Source organism: Terrapene carolina, unplaced genomic scaffold (assembly GCF_002925995.2).
Source record: "Terrapene carolina triunguis isolate 2854851 unplaced genomic scaffold, T_m_triunguis-2.0 Scaffold131, whole genome shotgun sequence".
NCBI classification, from domain to species: domain Eukaryota; kingdom Metazoa; phylum Chordata; order Testudines; family Emydidae; genus Terrapene; species Terrapene triunguis.
In genome coordinates this window covers 13648591-13670455 of record NW_020664482.1, presented here as the reverse complement: position 1 = coordinate 13670455, position 21865 = coordinate 13648591, and the positions used below count along the sequence as shown (strand labels likewise).

The 21865-nt window shown below is 41.8% G+C and overlaps 1 protein-coding gene across 1 annotated transcript in view; it reads right to left on the bottom strand.

Annotated features, from left to right (window-relative positions):
- Positions 1-21865, bottom strand: part of GRIA3 (glutamate ionotropic receptor AMPA type subunit 3) — a 212123-nt gene that overhangs the window by 164259 nt on the left and 25999 nt on the right. Inside the window, exon 3 of the mRNA XM_024195460.1 lies at positions 6000-6239. Within this exon, the coding sequence (XP_024051228.1) occupies positions 6000-6239 (240 nt within the window). The remainder of the gene's footprint in view (positions 1-5999; positions 6240-21865) is intronic.

Sequence of the window (21865 nt, the reverse complement as noted above, 5' to 3'; positions counted from 1 at the left end):
CATCTAAGCAGATCCTCAGTGTGATGTTCCTACAGATAAGCTCATTTTGTATCTACTAGCATTTGGCCACCTTATTGTTGAAATCTGGCTCTTCCCATCTTGGTTTGGGCAGAGTTGGCTATGTTGTTGTGTGCACTTAGCCAATTATCTGCAGTTTGTTATGGTAGTAATGTTCATGCTTTCCATTATGAAGCATTATGTGTGTGGCCAATTAAGTGTGATCTGCAATGAGCCTGCTTCTTGCAGCCCTCTCCCTTTAGCAGTCCTCAGTTCTCCTCCTCCAAGAACACCTACTGCAAAAGTGACTTGTCCTTTGACAGTGAATATGGACTGTAGATAACAAGCCTCATTGGGTAAATGCAGTAGTATGCAGAAGAACTATTCTTGGCCATCTGCAGATGTAATGAATCAGGCCTCAAGCCATCAAATGAGTCCAAGGCCAAATCAAGAAAATCCATGGCCCTAGACACAACTCACATGGGGCCCTCGGCTCCACCTCTATGCTATGGTCTTTCTCCAGGCATGGCTCCACCCACCTTAGAGATGACAGCGGGTTTCAGAGTTAAGATAAACAAGACAAATCACATCTCTTGGAGCTACTGTTTCAGGCTGTCTGTAGACTCAGGCATCACTTACACTCGGTTCACATTTTGAAGCTTTTCTTTGCATCATTGAAGGTTAGCTACATAATTATTTTTTAAATGAAAGCGGAGATTCTGATCTCATGTGACTCCAGGAGCTGTGGCCCTAGACACAGGACTATAATGCCTGTGCCTTTATCTAGCCATGATCAAATCCACTACCAACCTTTTAAAAATGCATGAAACAACAGCTATTGAGTAGCTTGTTTACCAAGACATTCCATCCACAGATACCTAATTAAATTACTAACTTCAGAAATTGGACCTTAAACAGCAAATGGGTGAAATTCAGATTCAGTCTAAATGGGTGCAAATTCGCTGAGTATGACCAGATATTTTATTAACATTCCAGCCCCATTGTGCTACAAGGCACTATACAAACAAAGGAAGACAGTGTCTCTGCCCCAAAGAGCTTGCATTCTAAGCTGACCAGTGTCCTCCAAAGAAGGGAGCAAGGGATACACCCACATGTACATAGGTTATTCCGTATGACTTGATTCTGAGTGAGTTGCATGATATAAATAAATATGTTTGTGCCAAAAAAGTTTATGGTAATTTTTGAGTGCGCCATCTCTATGTTAAAAATATACTTTTACATAGTTAAGTGTCAAATCTGGTGAGCTCTTAGGTCAAAAATGCATGTGTCATTTGGAGGCTTTTAGAGAACAAACCAACTATACAAAAAAAAGTGATTCTGACGCAAAACATAAAATGAAACATTAGTTAAGAAGCCTATTAAAAATTCAGATTAAACAAAAGTTTCAGTAATACAATCCACAACATGAGCTGTATAATTAAACAAAAGAGACATGTAGCTCTCACATGAAATTAAGGGAGAATCTGAAATGCAAAGGCCTGAATCTTCTTTCACTTACATTAGTTTTACACCAGTGTAAGCCCAACTGACTTCAATGGAATAACTACTGATTTATGCCAGTGTAACTGAGAGGAGAAGCAGGCCCTAAGACTGGAAACAAACATGATGCTTAGAATGAAAAATAATCCTCAACATGAAATACATAAAGGTGGCTTTCTTGAGGCGTGCTATCTGAGTTCAGAATGGCTTTCTGCCTGTAACCTTGTCATCATTTCATCCTGACATGATCTTAATTAGCCTTAGTTCTACTGCAGAGAAGCCTACTGAGGCATTTAGCACCAGCTAATTAATCAGATATTTTGTGTGCAATATAAAAGCAGGACAGCAACTGACAGTGTCGATTCATTGATTTGAGTTAATCCAAACAGAAATTAACCCTGCCTTTTCCCCTTTGAAGGAAATGAGGTACTTGGCATAGAATGAATATTCTGACACATTTCCTTTACTATCCATTGCTGATTGTCTTTTTTTCCCCCCTTAACAGATTTTTTCTAATGTACCATGACTTCCCATAAAGCATAATTTTTTTCAACTGTTACTAGGAGAAGATCATGTGAGTTTAAATGTCACTCATATTTAAGGGTTTTACTGCAATATAAGTCAAACCACTAACAATATCAATCCTGAGACAGATTTTAAATGTTTTCATTTCTGCTGCAGGATTTTGGGCGCCTTGTATTTTCTTAGATTTTGTTATCTGATTTAGCAGCATAGCTCCCACTTTTGAGAAATGGCATCAGATTTTGCATCTATTATGTAAATATTTGTGGGTGCAATTGATAGCACTTAGCCACCTCAGAAAATAAATAAGGTAATTAGGTGTCTAAATGCTATGAAATGCACACACAATTACTTGCAGAATTAGAAGCATTACTGTCTGTCTATTTTATTGTATTTCTCAACTTTACTCTGTTTAGGATGCATCTTTGTTCTCTGCATCACAAGAGACATGAAATCATGATGTCATGTCTATTGATGTCAAAGGGTTAACTATATGATTATACTGTGGGGTGAAGAAGAAAAAAAAATCACTGCTTAAGGAAAACAGTTTCATAGGAAAGCTGACTCTCAGAGGCTTAGCTTGAAGTAGTTCAGTAAATGACATAAAATCACAGGTAGGCTTCTTCAGTTTTGTCTGACATCTGTAATATGCTACAGTATTTATTAATAGTAAATGCAAAGCTTAATAGCTAGCAGTGTCTTGCTTCAGCAGAATACAGTAAAACTACCCGCAAGAACAATTTGCTCAGTAACTAATATTAAACATATGAAGGAATAGCTTAATGTATTGTGATTTCTCGCAGGTAGTCCAATTCTAAGAACAAGCCAGTAAGATAATAACCTTTATAGAGAGGAGGTATTTAAATGATAATTTATTTCAGGAACTGACAGCAAATTGCTCAACATTTTCTCTCTATCGTATTTATGTCCCAAAGCAGTTGATGATCTATGGTATAAATTATGAAAAAGTATGACAGCTCCAATGTTTTCATTTTCAATGGAATCTCAGCACAGGCATAGGTAAGTCTTTCATTCACTACCCGGTGCAAGCAGCCATTCACCATTATAATTGTTCAGGCTCTTGAGATGCTCTCTTATTTGAAGACCCATCACAATAGATTAGGCAGGCTTCTGAAACAGCCAAATATTTCAGGTGCTGTCAGCTCATCAGGCGATGGTATTTAATGTCAACTTCTCATTGGATAATGACCTGCTTCTAATTTACTCTCATGTTTTTTTAAAAAATACAGTAATTTTAACGTCAATAACAATGATACAAACACTGAGGTTGTTTTCACTAGACTAAACACACAGGATCAAAGTGTTTTGGTTCCTGTTTGAACATGAAGTTGATACTTTATCTAACAAGGGTGGCTGAGGACATACGTAATAGAAGGCAAAGAAAGAACAATCCCAGGCTTTGGTCTCGCCACACACCAGAACCAACCAAAACCTTTCCCCAGGCCCAGATTCAGTGAGAGAAGGATTTCTCTTTGCCTACTCTGCCAACCCTGCAATCCTCCAATAAGTACTAACATCTCTTCCATCCATACAAGCTAACCAAAGACACAGAGTCTTCCTTCATCTTGGAAGAGCACCCCCGATACTCCAATAACTCCCGTAGGCTCTTCACTGGCCTTTTGCTGTCCTTGAATTCAAATTTCCCACATGCTTTCATGTGCATACCACCAAGGTACATGAAATATGAAATCCACGCTAGCCGGGACTGCTGGGCTCATAATGGGATTGTCAAAAACAACTGTAAGGATCTATTAAGAGGATATAAATGAAGAGGCAGAGAGCTGGGTTCAACATGACAACTGTAGGGGGAAAGCATAACAGAGCTGGACCCAGACTCCTAGGCCTCGTTTTCACTAGGAAAAAGGTGTGTTTTTAACATGTTTAAAATCTCTGCAAAGACAAGGTAAGTTGTAGTTTTAACGTGTGTTTGCTGGTCAAGGTAAACCTCAGAACCTCCCCTACAGTTTACCATGACCAGCCAACTCATGTTAAAACAACAATTTGCCTTGTATTCACTAGAATTTTACACATTAACATGTTAAAATACACACCTTTTCACAGTATAGCAAAAAGGTTTAGAGAAGGCTCCACACATATGGATGATTTTCCAAACTAAATCAAATCCCCAAACCTTTTGGCTTTCAATCATTGCTAATCATGAACTTGGAGCAATAATGTGTTTCTTTCTCTCAGTAAAACATGTTCATCTTAATTCTTTCAGGTCACTTTACCCTAGAAAATATTAAATACCATTTTGTAATGATCATTTGTTGATATTGTTCATTTGGTTCTTAGATAAAAGACATTATGGTCACCTTAGAGTTCAACTAAAAATACACATGGTAGTTTCATATACTGAATTAAATCAGAGACATAGAAGTTTGTGCAGTGCGTCTCAAAAGTTTTAAAACTACCAGCATTCTCAACTGCAGAGAATTCTTGAATTCCCCATGTATTTCTACTTGATCTCACAGATTAGTAGTACATTTCAACTTTACCATGATCTATGCTTCCCAAAATCTATCAGCGCTCTTCTGTCTCTCCGCACGTTCAGTCCCATGTTTTTAAAATGTTGGTCTACACAAAATGTCTGCCCAACCTTTAGCTGCACCAAACATCATGAAAAAACTTTGCACAAATCCATTTAGTAATAACAGGTCAAATGTGGCCTCTTGGGACTTGACCTTTGTCACTCTGCTGTACACCAAGCCCCTCAGAACTTCATGGCAACGATGGAACCCAGATCCTTTTGCTCCAAAAGTGACATCCCCTACTATTTAAACTAAAGGAGAATCTCCATGAGCCATGTAGGGCATAGGGCCCACAGTTATCTGTTCTGAATCTATGCAAAGGAGGGCAGTGGTACACATACACATTACTAGTTCATTACAATAAAATGTTACACAGGAATTCCTGTACTGAATCAGACCTGTGGCTCATTTAATTCAGTATCTTATCAATGGCCAACATCAGATATTTCAGAGAAACCCCTACAACAGATAGATGTGGGATAATCTGCTCCCACCCCCCTGAAACAATCTCATCCTAATTCATAAAAGTTAAAGGCTGATTTACGACCTTAAGCATGAGGTTTAATATCCCTTCCATTTTATTTTTAGTATTAGCTATCATAACTCCAGATATTCTTGTTATCCATATACATGTCCAGTTACTCGCTGACACTCTATGCTACACATCTGTGCAGTACTTTTCATCCCAAAAACCTCAAAACATTTCATCAATTATATGCTTACCACGGCACTGAAGTGCAGCCCCCTCTGGGGTGTAGTGTGGCAGCCAAGTGGGAAAACATGCATTACTTTTGTCCAATTTCAGGGCACAAGCACATAGTTATGAAAAGCACTATGGGATCTTCAATACCAGTGCATTATGTCAGGTTTCAGAGTAGCAGCCATGTTAGTCTGTATCCGCAAAAAGAACAGAAGTACTTGTGGCACCTTAGAGACTAACAAATTTATTTGAGCATAAGCTTTCATGGGCTACAGCCCACTTCTTCGGATGCATAGAATGGAACATATATTGAGGAGATATATATACACATGTAGGTTGGAACATACATGTATATATATCTCCTCAATATATGTTCCATTCTATGCATCCGAAGAAGTGGGCTGTGGTGCATTATGTGTTTATTGTGTAACAGGTCTTGTGTAACAATAAACTGCATGGTGTTTACCTTCTCTACATTGGAAGGAGTCAGCAACCCTACCAGAATTTAAACCTTTGGTTCCAGGGAACGCTGGTATTCCAAAACTAATGCTTACAGCATTAAGTTATTCCTCCTGCAAACATATTTGAACCTTTTGTTTTCTAGGACAATCACTCAGAAAGAACGATTTGTGTTCAAAAGCAACCAGGGATGCATTGCCTGACATTGGTTACATTAATACTTCCAGCAAGTTAGATAATAGAAAGCCTCCTAAAAGGATGGTTCTTACCTCTTTCTGTATCGTAGAGGTATACAAACTTTTCCCATTTGTAATGAGTCAGAAGGCTCAGGATGGCTCCTTTTAACGCTGGCCGCATCTGAATGACAAACTGCACATCTGCATCTGTTGGGAAGCTGGGTGTGACAAAGGACGTGTGCAGAGCTCCACAAAATGATGTCAGTGTGTTCATGGACATCTGGTCATAGAATCCAAAGATGGCATAAACTCCTCTAGAAAACTGTGAACAAACTAACAAACAAAAAGACAGAACTGTTACAATCTGAAACCACCATGAAGCAGTGTTATATAATTAATGGGAGGGGTCAGCGGAGAAAAGGAAAATTGCAGTTCTGGTTGCGAAGTGTTCAGTGTTAGCCCAAGGAAAGTAACAAGTTCCAGAGTAGAAAGCCCCCTGCTCTGAGCCCACCTGCCTTCAGCCCCCAATGTTTAATGCAGAGATTGTCAACTCAAACATCCCAGCTAATCTCAGCCTCCAGGGACTATCCTGGAGAGAGGAGGAGGTCTCAAGATAGGCAAGCCCTTTATCTCTGAGCTACACTGCATACTTGGCAGCTGTATTTCTATTTCCCAACATTATATCATACATATGAAATAAATCCTCTAAAGGGCAGAGGTTTTTTTAAATTATTTTTATGTTGGCAAAACTAACCAATGACAAAACAGTTACAAGACTTTCAACCATGGGAGCAGAGCTGGGCAATAAATCGGGTACATCTTACACCCCTTGTATTTCCTTGGCTCATAGTTATGCAGCTCATTTTAAGTAAAACCAAATTTCAGCACCAGTCCCACGCCCACTTGTGAGCTGTTGAGCTCCTTCATCTCCTACCAGAGTTGATGGGTCGGGGTGAGCTCTTTATGTTCCTAATCTATGTTACCAGCACGGTTAGTAGCATCCAGACTGGCAATGAACGAATGTGGCTGCTCTGAGAAAGTAACAAAATAAAGGAGTATATTCATTAGATATCAGTATTCATTCAGACTAATACTACAGTCTGGCTATAGAGTTTCATTTCAGCAGAAGTAGCTAATGACAATGGGACAGAGATTCTTTACTCATATATCTTTTAACCAGTATCTTCAAGGGTAAGCCAGATAGCCCAACACCAGCCACCATCCCACAACTAAGGGGAGCCAATTGGTACGTGCTATTTATCCCTTTGGAAATCCAGTAATCCCCCCTTGCCACGGGCATAAAACTCCAGTTTCACACCCCACAGGGTCATGAGACATCAGACCTTCAACAAGTTACCGGTGCAGGAAGCCTGGGTCTCAGGGAGGTATAATTCTTTTCAGGTGGTCATGGTAAGTCACATTTAAGGAACAAAGGGGACATTTCCTTTGGCAAGGTGTTTAGCAATAAAAAGTGGCTGTTTGAATGGGAAGATGGCTTAGCTGGGGCAGGGGAGGTTGTCAAAGTGCATTCCTTTTTACAAAGACTTGTTTATAAAGCTGTTTGGTTGCTTAAAAGTGTAAAACAAAACCCATTACCAATATTTAACATTAGAAGAATGCTTTAGTGAATTTGGTGCTCATGAAAGGTGCCAACTGACATCTCAGGAGACTGTGTCCAGCCTTTATCATCTGAATAGCCATAGCTTAGGCAGCAACATTGCCGTCCCCTGCACGCTGCCCCATGCCACACACTGAACTAAGCTCTCATATGAGAGCTGGACCATTCTCCATGTCCAATGGAAGCTGGTGATCTCTGAAACCAGGCAGATGAGAAAAAAATATTTCAGCCACCCCTAATCTCCACACATTTTACCTAGCAAGATGCAAGGGAAATGAATTACATATAAAAGAAGCCAGGTGTTCTACATGAAGATATATTGCTTTCCAAAGTACTACTCCGAAACATTCATTTCTACCACAAATGCTAACGTTCAGAATCATTAAAGCCTGTTTCTCGTAAAAAGGACTCTCCAATACCAGGTCATTGACAAGGCATCATAGATAACACCTTGAATAGCTACTCAGCTGTGAGCACTTGATTTTCTTCCAGGAGACCCAGATGCAAAAATATAAGTGCCATTAAAGAATCCTTTTAAGAGCTTAACTATTGTAAATGGATGTGAGCAAAAGTGGATACCAACAGCAAATAATAGCAGCTGCTTTTAGAGAGAAAAGAGGAAGGAATAAATAAAGCACCGACTTTAAAGAAAAAGTTTACAAAAAGTCTCCACAGCAGTAAAAAGGAAAAGATACAAAGGCAACCACAGTACAACCAGCATTTATTCTTAAGGGTATGATGACACAGGAATTAACAGATTGCCTAAAATGCACTTTTGTGAAACTATGTACCAGCAGAAAATAAAAACAGGAAGTCTGCTACACAAATTATCTGCTGAAGAAACAAATAAAACAAACTGTGTTACAGGCAAAATAGAAGTATACCAAAAAGAAGGGAAAAAATAAAGGCTCTATCTGAAATTATGACAGTATCAGGATCATTTTAACAGCTTAAGATCTGTCAACTCTAAGAAAAATCTACCGAGTTAGGCCATGATCCAGTGAGATGATGAGTGCCCTCACCTTCCACTGACTCAGCACCTTGTAGACTCAGACCCTTAATACATTCTCATGGATCATGTACTATAGAGAACACTTAAGCGAATACATTTGTGCTAAATGCCCTGTTCTTTTACGTGTTCTCCTGGTTAGGGAAGCAAGAAGTGTGCTGTTGAAATCTGAAAACTCTTAGGTCCTCACCATCCCTTTCTGTCTTCTCTCTGCTCTGGGGATGGGGCCCAACAAAATGAAAACAACCATAGACATACAATCCCTGTAGCAATATGCTGTCATCACACAATGTGAATGCACTGCTACTGCCCTCTACTGGCTAAAATATCAGACCTGGTCAAATATGCATCATCATGTAATCCTTTTATGGCTTCAGCCTACAGATGACATAAACCTTAAAACAACTTCACAGGTGTCAATCTTGCTGAGATTACTACTGCTAAATGAATAATGTTGAACTGGGCTGTATCCAACATATGGTTTTCCCATTGTCATCCCAACATAGATTTACCATCATCAGACTTCCTGATGCCATGGCAATAAGTGCAGGGCTAGAACCTAGTCAGGTAAACACTTGAAGTGCTACATTGGAAAAAATAACCCCAAGTATACATACAATATGATGGGGGCTAATTTAGCTACAATGAATCAGGAAAAAGATCTTGGAGTCATCATGGATAGTTCTCTGAAGATGTCCACGCAGTGTGCAGAGGTGGTCAAAAAAGCAAACAGGATGTTAGGAATCATTAAAAAGGGGATAGAGAATAAGACGGAGAATATATTATTGCCCTTATATAAATCGATGGTACGCCCACATCTTGAATACTGCGTACAGATGTGGTCTCCTCATCTCAAAAAAGATATACTGGCACTAGAAAAGGTTCAGAGAAGGGCAACTAAAATGATTAGGGGTTTGGAACAGGTCCCATATGAGGAGAGATTAAAGAGGCTAGGACTTTTCAGCTTGGAAAAGAGGAGACTAAGGGGGGATATGATAGAGGTATATAAAATTATGAGTGAAGTGGAGAAAGTAGATAAGGAAAAGTTATTTACTTATTCCCATAATACAAGATCTAGGGGTCACCAAATGAAATTAATAGGCAGCAGGTTTAAAACAAATAAAAGGAAGTTCTTCACACAGCGCACAGTTAACTTGTGGAACTCCTTACCTGAGGAGGTTGTGAAGATTAGGACTATAACAGCGTTTAAAAAGAGAACTGGATAAATTCATGGAGGTTAAGTCCCTTAATGGCTATTAGCCAGGATGGGTAAGGAATGGTGTCCCTAGACTCTGTTTGTCAGAGGGTGGAGATGGATAGCAGGAGAGAGATCACTTGATCATTACCTGTTAGGTTCACTCCCTTTGGGGCACCTGGCATTGGCCACTGTCGGTAGACAGGATACTGGGCTAGATGGACCTTTGGTCTGAGCCAGTACGGCCGTTCTTATATTCTTATGTACATTGATGTACAAATTTTGATTCTGAAAGAGTTTCAGCAGAAATTATTATATATGCCCAAAGAACTACAGAAACACATTTTCCATAGATTTATGTGGTATCAAAGACAACTGTCTCACTTAGGGTACCAGTTCTTATTTTTGATCAGAATGAATGCTGGCTTTATGTTCACAAGCTGCCAAATACTAAACCAACAGAAACAAATTTTAAAAATATCCTTTTTTTCCCCCTTCATAGTAGAGTAACATTTAAGTTCCTGATCTTGAAAGTCCAATGCCTTAGAATTCCCCTCAAACTACCTTGTCTCTGTTATTTCACACAGAGGATATGCAGGGCTTGATTTTCAGAAGTACTTGAGAACTCACAACTCGGCTGAAATCTGTGGGTGCTGAGCACCTCTGAGATTAGGCCCTGTAGTCCCCATCTCTTCAGCCAAATTCTCTCTCTCTTGCCTTTTTAAAAAGTAGAATTAAATTGTGTCTATATTCTGACTGGCTCATCCCCACTTCTGTGGGCATGAGTATTATGAACAGGGAAGTTGTTTAGTGATTGTGGGCAGATTGGGTACGTGACAGCATCTATGCCAAAAGATGTCTAAAAATCAACAGCAGGATATTGCCTGCCTGGGGCATCCCAGGACAGTTACTCACTACTCTGAATCTGCCTCTCAGCCAGGGCCGGCTCCAGGCTTGGGGCGGCAGATTCTATGGGGCGGCATTCCGCCCAATCCTAGGGCGGCACGGCTGCTTTTTTTTTTTTTTTTTTTGGTTCGCCGATCCGGCCGCCCTGTAGGGGGCGGCGGCACGGAGGAGGGGAGCGCCCTGCTGGAAGCAGGCTGCGTGCTCCGTCTGCCCCAACCGGTGCCAGGTCTGTAGCAAGCCCGCATCTTTCCCTCCCCGCCGACCAGAGCGGCGCGGAGCCCTCCTGGCAGGCGATGCGGCGGTTGGGGCCGCGTGGCGAGCGCCCCGCTGAAGCCCTGGTCGCCCCCCTTCTCTCTCTCCCCCCTCTCCCCCCCGCTAGCCGGGGCACGTCTGCAGCGCAGGGAGTCCCTCTGCAACCTGGCTCCAGCCGCCCCGCAGGTTTTTTTTTTTCCCTGCTTTGCCGCTCCGGCCGCGCCGCAGGTTTTGTTTTTTTTTGCTGGGGGCGGCAAAAAAGCCAGAGCCGGCCCTGCTCTCAGCTGATACTTGTAACTCTATTTTTCTCAGATGCATTGGTTGGATCACACAGAATTTATAGTTTTGTCTTAAAACAAAAAGAGCATCTTTTATTTCTTCTGAATTATGTCTCTATTCAGTACAACTCTACATATTTAATACTTTATAGAGTGACTTGATAAGCTACATTACTTTAGAATATCTTCATCTCTTAAAGCTTCCCTGCTTCTTTCTTTGCAGCTTAAGACTTCTGATTACCTATTCAGCAAACACTGTAGGGTGCCGATTTGATTTTATTGGCCCATTTAACGGGCAAATAAACTTCTATTTTTATAAGGGGAAGATAAAGGGACAGTTATCTTATCCTCAATGCTCATTTGCTTTTTTGAACTTCTAATTCGGTTATGATTTTGTAGCATAAAACTCTCTCTCACTAAGTGTTTTGCTCACCCATGGTCTTACTGTAGCTGGCTTTCCAACAAATCCATCTTTAAGTGAATTTTAAATTTCCTGACCATACTAATGCCATTAATCAATGATCCACATTTAAAAGCAGGTGCATTAGCAAACTACACACCCAGTTCTATTTTCCTCCCTTATACAACTTTTGCACTGAATGCAGGGCCAGTTTTCATTATTATTATTTTTGATACTTCAGCACAAATTGACTTATGTTTGCTTTTCCTTATTGGAAGTACAGCAACGGTCAAACACAGAAAGGGACTGTTAAATAAGCAATTTTGTTGCAGCAAAGGACAATGCAATTTTTTTCTAAGAAGCGATGTAAGAGGCAGGCTCATCACACCAATAATTATTGATTCTACGAATTGCTTTCCCTCTTTACTCATTGCAATATAATCATTAATTCTAATATAGGAAAAGAAACACTAATCATTTTATTTTAGTATTTTAAATGCAAAGGGGGTTGTTCATCTGACAAGGAGATGAAGTACAGTACAGTATTTGGTATGTACCCCCCCTACCCCCCTGGAGGGGGCGGATGCCTTAAATCTAATTTAGAAAGCAATTTTGATAACAGTAACAAATGAAGCAACATTATTAGTTATATGGAAAGTCCGGAATGATTTGAAAGTACAACAAGGAATGCAACACACATTTCTTATAGCAAAACAGCAGCATATATTTCAACACAGTATTTAACGCTACACACATATAGAGAAGGCAGATCCACAGAACTCTGCAAGTAAGTGCTTTGCCTATCCAATATCTATACCTCTTTACCTCACTGGTGACTCCCTTGCTTTCCTAATGCATTCATTATTGCTTATGACTATATGAGCCCCAGCAAAAAATGACCTACCTGTACATTCTATACAGTTACAATGTATTAGGCCTGAAAACAGTACAGGCATAAGTAGTACAAAGATTGTTCATAGGAGAGAGAAGACGAAGTGTAATACTGCATGCTGTGAAGAGACACAGATAAACCAGTGGCAGCTGTATTAGATAAGCCCATAATCATCTATGTTTGTCCGCTGCAACAGATAAGCCCACTATTCCCATTTCTTTTGTTCACACTCAAGCACATCTGGTAGCAATAACAAGCATAAAGTTAGGGAAGAGGTGAGACATTTTGGCACGAGGTAATACAGGGAGGCAGCCTAATCAAAGAGTAGTTGAGACACCCCTGCTAACAGGATAAGAAGTTAACTGCCATTTGTCTCCACTCATATGGCGTAAGAGATGAGATGGCAGAAACTGATGAATCCTTAAGGATGTCAAGAGACGATGAAGAACTTTAGGGTCATGCGGGTTTGAAGTGATTCCTGTCAAGGGAAGAAAATGTTTGTTGGGCTAACAAACATAGCAGCTAAGAACACAAGGGGCACTTTCCACACACAAATCAGTCTGACTCGGGTCAGCAATTGCTCAGGATCCATGTCCTAGGACCCTGCTAGGGGGGTGGGTCAGAGCCCGAGTCCTGCTGGACTCAGGTTCAAGGCCTGTCATTTTGCATTGTGGACATAGCTCAAGCTGCAGATCTGAGTCAGAAGTGTAGTATGGACTCGTTAGCATGGCTGTGAGATGTAGGCCCAGCAATTGTAAGCCCAGGTTTACAATGCAGTGTGTATGCTTAAGCAAGGACTTGGAAACCATCTCCACAAGTCTGGGTCTCACAAACCCTGGGGTTACAACGCAGTGTAGACATAGCCTAATCTGTCAGGAATATGTAGGGTGTCTTCACATTCCACCACCACCACCATCTATTTGATATAATTACCTTGGGTACAAATTTCCTTTCTAATGCTGAGACATTCATAGAAATGGCCAGACGGGACCATTACATCATCTAGTCTGACCTCCTGTATTTCACAGGCCATTAAATTTCACCCAGCTACTCCCGTATTGAGACCAACGACTTGTGTTTAAATAAAACATATGGTACAGAAAGACATGATTTGACTGTAACACTTCTTAAACGCACTGTACCTTAGCAGAAAAGAGGAACATATTGATTAGACCAGTATCCTGGTCGCTACACATTTAACAGACTTCTTTCCCGCAAAAGAATCCCTGATTGATCACTCAGAAGCAGTTGATTTGCCCAAGCTGAAGCCTGAACCTCATCTCACCAAAAGGAAACCAGACTCCAACTTCCACATCAGAATCCCAGCCTCCCAATCCCACCCACAAGAGTGTTCCACGCGGAATGCTGTGGTTACACCTGATGTGATTTCCAGACTTCAGGTCCCCAGGAAGGCTCTAGGGGACAAAGCCTCACAAAGGTGCCTGATTCTTTCAGAGCGCTTATTGGATAGTGGAGGTCTTGCTGTTAGTTTTGATTTTTGTTTTCTAACACTATTTAGTTCTTTCAGCTTCTTGTGGATTATGAATATTCATGACACAGAGAGTTTGTATTAGTTGTGACATTTCTGCAGTCTGTTAGGTGGAAGCTGACAGTATTGCACTGGTTAGGGAAAAGACTGGCAATTTCTTCTCATGTGCAGCTTCTTTTCTCTGAGGTCTTTAGTTAAACAAAACAAAACCACCTGCTTTCACCTGCAGACAATTAGTGTGTCATTGGGGAGATTTATAAGGTTATTTTTTTTTAAACTGTGGATAAAGCCAAGAATACTGACAAGATGATGAGTGAATTTTAGTTAGCTCAGCGGTTTGAGGATTGGCCTGCTAAACCCAGGGTTGTGAGTTCAATCCTTGAGGGGGCCACTTAGAGATCTGGGGCAAAATCAGTACTTGGTCCTGCTAGTGAAGGCAGGGGGCTGGACTCGATGACCTGACCGTCCCTTCCAGTTCTAGGAGATGGGATATCTCCATTAATTTATTTTATTTTTATTTTTAATTTATTCAATGATGTCACTAATAGCCAATTTTTAAAGGCTAGAATGGAGTCCTTACATACCTGGCTTATAGTGTACTTAAGAAGAGAGGGAATACTGGCTAGTGGTTAGAATAAGGTATTGAAGACTAGGATATCTGGACCCAATTCCCACCTTCACCCCTGACTCATTGCGTAACCTTGGACAAGTTACTTCACCTCTCTCTACCTCAGTTTCCTTCTTGGAAAAATGGGCACAATAAAACTTACCTACGTCACAGTGGCATTGTCAGGGAAGCATTACTGTAATTCTCATGTATTTCTCACAAAACAGATTCTTCAGTTTTGTGCTCCCCATTCCCCTGAACCATGGGATTGTCATAGAGCACCCTCCTGTGGCAGGCTAACACAGAACAGGCACACCTGCTTCCATTCCTCCTTCAGTGGTTCCCAGAAACTCCATGCTAGCCTTCTTGACTCACTAACACCTTATCTTCCCCATCAGAAACCTGATGGAAATACCTTGATGAAATGCAGACATTCACCATAATGATCCAAGACAGGTTCAAACCATTGACCTTGCTGTGAAAGTCTCCCTTCCCCCAAACCTTTGAGCCTTCCAGTCACCTTGAGATTATTCATTCTTCACAAATTTATGTTTGAGTTACAAAATACCCTGACAGACTTCATTGCGTTTTACAAGTAGAACACCAACAATAAAAACCTGCCTGCCATATGTACTAATAATGGCAAGGCAATCTGTGAGCTTTGGTGTTTTCAAAATTAGCACATTTAAAATGTCCTATGCAATGTGCATGACATCCACGAACACTGTGATTTCAATCATTTGAAAAAAAACCTAAAACAACAACCGCCCTCTCTCTGCCCTTACTGCCCCTCCATCCCCATTTACCTTCTTCAGAAATACCAAGAAATATGAATCAATGTTTTCAACTTTCTGAAATTTATTTGTGGAGTAGTGATAGGAAGTGCTGCGAAGGGAAATGGGGTTTGGAATGGCTGGAAGCCAGCTGTGTTATGTTTGTTGCCATCACTTGGTCACTTGCTATTTAGTTACTTAGCTGCTTACAAAGCTAAAAATTATGTAGAATTTGGGCCATTACACTGTCTTTACTTGTAGCTTATTGCCCAAAAGCTAAAAATTATGTAGAAGCTGGAGAAACTTATGCATAAAATGAGTACTTTGGCCTACAACCTGCCAAAAGTTTAACAAAAGCTCTTGAAATTCTTTATATTCCTGCCTCCTCTACAATGTTTAGAAACCCAAGAATGCTACATTCCACTTCCTAACTAAAATTTCTGTTCTCTCAAAATGTCTGATCAGGGCATCTCTTTTGCTAGGCCCCAAATGTATAAGCATTGCTTGTCTTTATCCTGGGAAGCTTGATACTTTTTCATGTTAAACCATGCAGGACTCAGCATGTTATAAGAATATTCCTTGTCAAAGGATATTAAACAGATTACCAGGGCCAAATACAAAAGGTAATCTGTTGGAGTTTTAGGGAACCAAAATGGAGGTTTAAAGATTAAACTAGATTAAAGGTGAGAGGAATGAGAACCTACCAGCCCATCAATTAATTTTTTCTTGGAGGATTTCAAAATGAATTAAACATCTGAGGACCATGCTTTAATATGTGCTGCTTAGGATATTACTGGATATTGCTTAAAAGGATTTATTATTATTATTAAAAAGTTAACAATGGTTAGTACTCATTGTGCTAAACAATGGTAACATTCCACAATATTCATTAATTTATCTTATTTCCCAGAATGTTCAATTACACTTCCTGAAACCTCTGATTTATCTCAGGAAGACTGTGTCAAAGTGCCACTCTGAAATATGACAGAGACAGGGTGGGTGAGTTAATATCTTTTATTGAAACAACTTCTGTTGGTGAAAGGAACAAGGTTTTGAGCTCCACAGAGGTCTTCCAGTCTGGGAAAGGCAGGGCCGGATTAACCTTTTGTGGGCCTGGCGCCAAACATATTTGTGGGCCCCCCTGGAGGCAATGGAGCATGGCGTGGGAGCAGTTGGTCAGTTCCCAGAGCAAGGGGCTGGCCAGGGGCATGGCATGGGAGGGGTGGCCCCGCTCTGCCCAGCCCAGTGCGAGGACACTATTTACAAACCGGCAGTCGCCAGACACACAATGGCCCGCCCAGCCCTGTACTGCCAGCATGCCCCTTCCCCTCAGGGGTGGGCCCATGCCACGCCACACAGCCCCCCTGCCCAACACCAGAACACCTCCCCGATTCCCAATGTCCATAACCCCCCGGACCCGCTATGCCCAGTGCTCCGCCCAGACCAGCCACAAATGCACAGCACCCTGCACACCACCACCTCTGCCCAGCGCCCCCCTGCCCACAGCCCCAGCACCCCACACAGAACCCCCACTCTCTTGTGCCCCAATACACAGAGATCTTCCCCGCCCCTTCACAACCCAGCACCCCCTCCCTCCAGAGACCCACACCCTACCTCCCAGCTGCACTCACCGGCCCTCTGGGAGGTGACTGTGTCTGCCGGGCTGAGCTGCCCGTGCAACCAGGGCTGGTCCCAGGGCGGGGAATCGCTCTGGTCCCTCAGGAGTGGCGCAATCAGCTAGGCCAGGGCCTGCCCCGGGCAGGCTCCCTCAGGACCCACTTGCCTGGAGGGGCCCAGCCAAGCCCCCCACACTGTCCCCCCCAACTGGCCAGGCTTCTGCACCAGTCCCAGGCAGCTCAGCTCCGGGGAGACAGGTGGGGCCCCACAGGTGGTGGGAAGCAGAGACTGCCCGGAGCCAGAGGTGCACTGGGGTCCGGCAGGGGGCAGAGAAAAGCCGGCAGGTAGGGTCTGGGGGTGGAGAGGAGCCCTTGGCTGGCAGGCTGAGAGGAGCAAGTGGTGGGCAGGGGGGAGCCAGCGGACTGGCGGGGTCTCAGGGCACAGTGCAAGCAGAGCAGGCCGGGGCCCCTTCTGAGCATGGGCCCGGCTCCATGGCACCACTGGCGCCATTGTAAACCCAGCACTGGGGAAAGGTAATCAGAACAACACTGGAAACAATTCTTAAACTTCCATTTCTACTTAAATACTATAGGCTCCATTGCAGCACTTAGTTTTTTTAAAATTTGCACTGGGTTTCAATTTTGCACTGCTATGCTCAACGAAGGGTTCTTATTTGCAACTTGTGATGTGGCTTATTATTTATTATAAATAAATCCTTGGAAGGGTCATGAAACTGTTTAAAAAAATCATTAAATCCTTGCACAACAGATGAAAAAATCTTTATAAAAAGCACCAGCAATCCTTACACCCACCCATGCACTAAGCATAATAAAATCCCTATGCACAGACATGCAGCCCCCCCTACCCCCTCCACACTACATTCACCGCAACACCCTAGCCTCAAAGTAAAAGCACAGCACATCTCTAACCCTGGGCCCTGACCCGTTGCAGCATTTGTTAGAGGCCACCTCCCTGGCTGTTCATTACATGCTTCAAGTCTGCCCACCTCCTCCATCCACCCTTCATCAAGGCTCTCTCCCTTGGTCTCACAGACACAGCACAAAACACAATACGCAGATATTGCTTAGCAGCTGCCAGCCATGACATCAACCACCTCCATCTACATTACAGCCTTTCAAATGCCCATTACACTGTCACTCTGCAGCTACTCAGGATACAGTTACCCTGAGGGTCCAGTAAAAGGCTTTATAAGCCAGAGGGTAAGGTGGGCCTCCCAGAATATGAATCACGGGGAGAATCATAACAACAACAGTGGTCCTGGGAGTGAAAGTTCCAATTCTCATTGCAGAAAACAGGCCAGAATTTCAAAAGATCCAGGCATCATGGACCTTTCCAGACGACCCCATGTTAATTTTGAGCCTACCACGGTGATCAGGCACACCTTGCAACACATGGACAAATATCCCTTCTTGCTGATGAACTTTCAGGCATGTGTAGGAGACAAAGAATAGGCATGTGTATCTCATCAATGGTGTCAGTACAATTTGGGAACCCCAGCCATGCAAATCCGTCCATGGCCTCCTGTGCATTACCAAGCTTAATGACACCGGGGGAGAGCACCTTTTTGATAGCAGGGCACATCTCATGACAGCAGCCCTGATAGAGGACTACCAAGACCAAACTGGTTAGCTTCTGACCAGTAGTAGTCAGGGGTGGCACGCTTCCCAATAGTGATGGTCACACACTTCTGTGCACTTCGGGGGGAGCTTTCATGTAGGTGTTATGGTGCTGTGGCTCCAGGGTGAACTGCACACAGATTTCTAGACCACCACTGCCACTCACCCCGGGTCTGCACCACTAACCTGTCCCACCAGTCTGGGCTAGTTAGTGCTGGAGTCCAGAAGTGGCTGCTCACTGAATGAAGCCGCTCCAGGAAAAGTTTATGAAAAAGTGACTGCTCAATTTCATTCTCCTTCTCCACAGGTGCCTGTATCACCCTGCCTCTCAAGTCATCACACATCTGAGATACAGGTGAATCAGCCTGTTCATATTAATGACAATCAGTTCACAACTCTCAGCAGTATTTTCTCCATGCTGACTGGTTGGCACCAGCTCACAAACAGATGAATAATGGGATGAAAGGAGAGGACTCATAGGAAGTTTTTAGTTTGACAGCAAGTCCCAGAATTCCAGTGTCTTATGGCAGATATCCCACAATGTGCAGCAAGACAAATCCCAGAATGCATACAGTCTAGCAGCAGAACAATGCACCATAGGGCTTTTGTCCAGAAAGCTGTGTCCTTATTTCAATACATAGCACTGTGTGAACACAATGACCCTAAAGGGAAGGAGCTTAACCCAAGAGAACAAAGCGGAGTGGACACCCTGCTTGCAAAACAGTTGTTCTGGATCACGTAACATGGATAAACATAAGCTAAAACTTTCAGTGTAGACAATCCCTTACTGTCAATGCACATGGGTGTAAGTGAGCAAAGAATCAGGTTCAGTTAGTTTAACTGCCTTTTAAATAACCTTTTAAAAGATGGACTTGCCACATGCAGTGAAGTGGAACTTAGTATGCAACTGCAGTTAGAAATTGTAAATAATGCCTTGTTTTAAGTGAAATTTGCCCAATACCTACCAAATATAAATGTATTAAGTTTGTGCATTTCTAATTTGCTATAGGTTAATTTGCAATATGTTCCTGTTTTTATAATTTAATGGCTCTGACTTTTAACTTGCAAATGTCACGGTCAAATTTCAGTTTCAATTTAGAATAAACATTTGTTCTCTGTGTTAATACCAAAATAATAGTCATTAAGGGATTTATACTCACAAGGAAATATGTGTTTCACTGAACTGACAAAATCTAATATTGTGGTGAGATACTAGGAATGGCGCAATACCACAATTTGTATTTACCAATCAAGTATTTCTATACTGCCCATCACAATAGTGTATAAGCATGAGCATCAATATTGTGATGAGGCAAAGGTTTCTTTGTTTAATGTAGAACAAGTCGTGGATTGTATATAGGATTAGTATTGTTCACCTTCACCCGCTGAACGTTCCAAGGTTATGAAGGCTGATTTCCCAGCAGATCAGAGAAATGTTGTTCTCACTGACAACAATCTTTACAGCGTCAGCATCAGGGCAGTTTATTTTTGAATATGATAGTTGTGGTATTCCGCGAAGTAGATTTCTTTGGTGAACTGGGGTAGCACAGCTTTTTAGACAGATTAATAATTTAAGTGAAGTGTCTCTTCAGACTATAATATAAAGGGACAAGAGGCCTCATTTTCCACGAACAAAAGATTTTTTGTACTAATACTGCCTCTTTTGATTGTACGTTTTAATCAACATGAACAAATCCAGGCCTTTTTTCCAGCGAGCATGTTATCAGTCAGAGCAAAACCTTTCTATATAACAATAGAATGGAAGCATGCAATAAAACAGAAATGTACTGAATAAAATATAATGATTTTCTTTCATGTGAATTTAATGATTGTGAAAGGTAGCAAACCGAAAGACACAAAGTCTTAAATACTCCATTAGCACCACAGAAAAGGGACAGGAAATGGAGCAATACTTCAAATTTCCCAACAGTGCCTGATCAATCTGTCTGACCCCCTGTTCTGGAGGGATTACCTATAAGAAGGGAAAAGGGAATTCTGTCTCTTTGAATTATTCACCTCTTGTGCACTCTTTTGAAGCTACCAATGAATCTGTACTAAATAAACACAGGAAGAATTCTTAAAATATTTCAGATTTCTTGCACATCTTGATGGGAAGGAAGAAGAAGACACTTCTAAATCCTTTTTGAGGTTAGGAGAATAGTTCGGACTCTGCAAGTTGCCATCTATGTAGACTGCACAGTTTTGACACGCATGTTTTTCTGCTGAAGTAACAGAAGTCCACAGCCAATGTCGAATATGGCACTATAGATGATGTCTTTTTTAAAAGAAAGGCAAGAAAGGCAATCAGGAAGCACACAATCAGAATGCAATCTGTCCAATAAAGAATGCACTCAGTCCATATTTCAAGAGGTCTTGATGCTTGTGTAAGAAAAAATACACCCCTAGAACCTCACATTACACATGACCCTTTCAAATGTGACACTGGGCCAAAGCCTGCTGTGTTTAGCCTGGGCCAGATTGCAATACAGTTACTCACACTGATTTCAATAGTTCCTCACTCCACATTTAGTCCCAATGAAGTTATCAGGATTACTTGTGAAGTAAGATGCTACTCATTGGGAGTAAGGATATATCAATCGAGCGCTATCTAAACAGTCCTAAAATGAAGTCCCATTGAGATTATTCCCATTAAGTAAATCAACCCAGATTTGGCTCACTGTCTTGTTATGATAGCCTCTTCCCATAGTTCAAGCAGTAGTTTTGTGCTAAGCCAGCGTCCTTCTCCCCTCCGGGGGTGCTGGAACAATTTGTATAGTGGGGAAGCTGAGAGCCATTGAACCAAACTGTTAACCCTGTATATAATGGAAACCACTTCAAGCCAGGGGGAACGGCAGCACTTCCAGCACCCCGAGTTCCAGCACCTATGCTACGTCTAGTTTTCCATGTCAAACTGGAAATAAAGTCAGTTTTAAAGTGAAGAGTTAAAAAACAGTTTCAGGTACTACATTCAGCCCAAGTCCTCCCAACCAATTTTTGTGATTTTACAATTACATTTTCCTATTTTTTAATGTCACTCTTTTCTGTCATGGTATAAAAAGGCCCAGATGAACAAAGGGGGAACTAATTGGCTAACATAGAAGGGAAACCTCATGACAAATTGCTGTCACTATGCAAAAAATAAACAGAAAAATAGAGACTTTTTTGTCTCTCTCTTTCAGTTTCAGTGACCTTGGTGCTTCTTGTAAAGACAGACATTTCAGACTGAATAAGTGTGCTTGATAAATTCACAATATCTCTAATCAAATTGCCTTCAGGATTTGAGTCT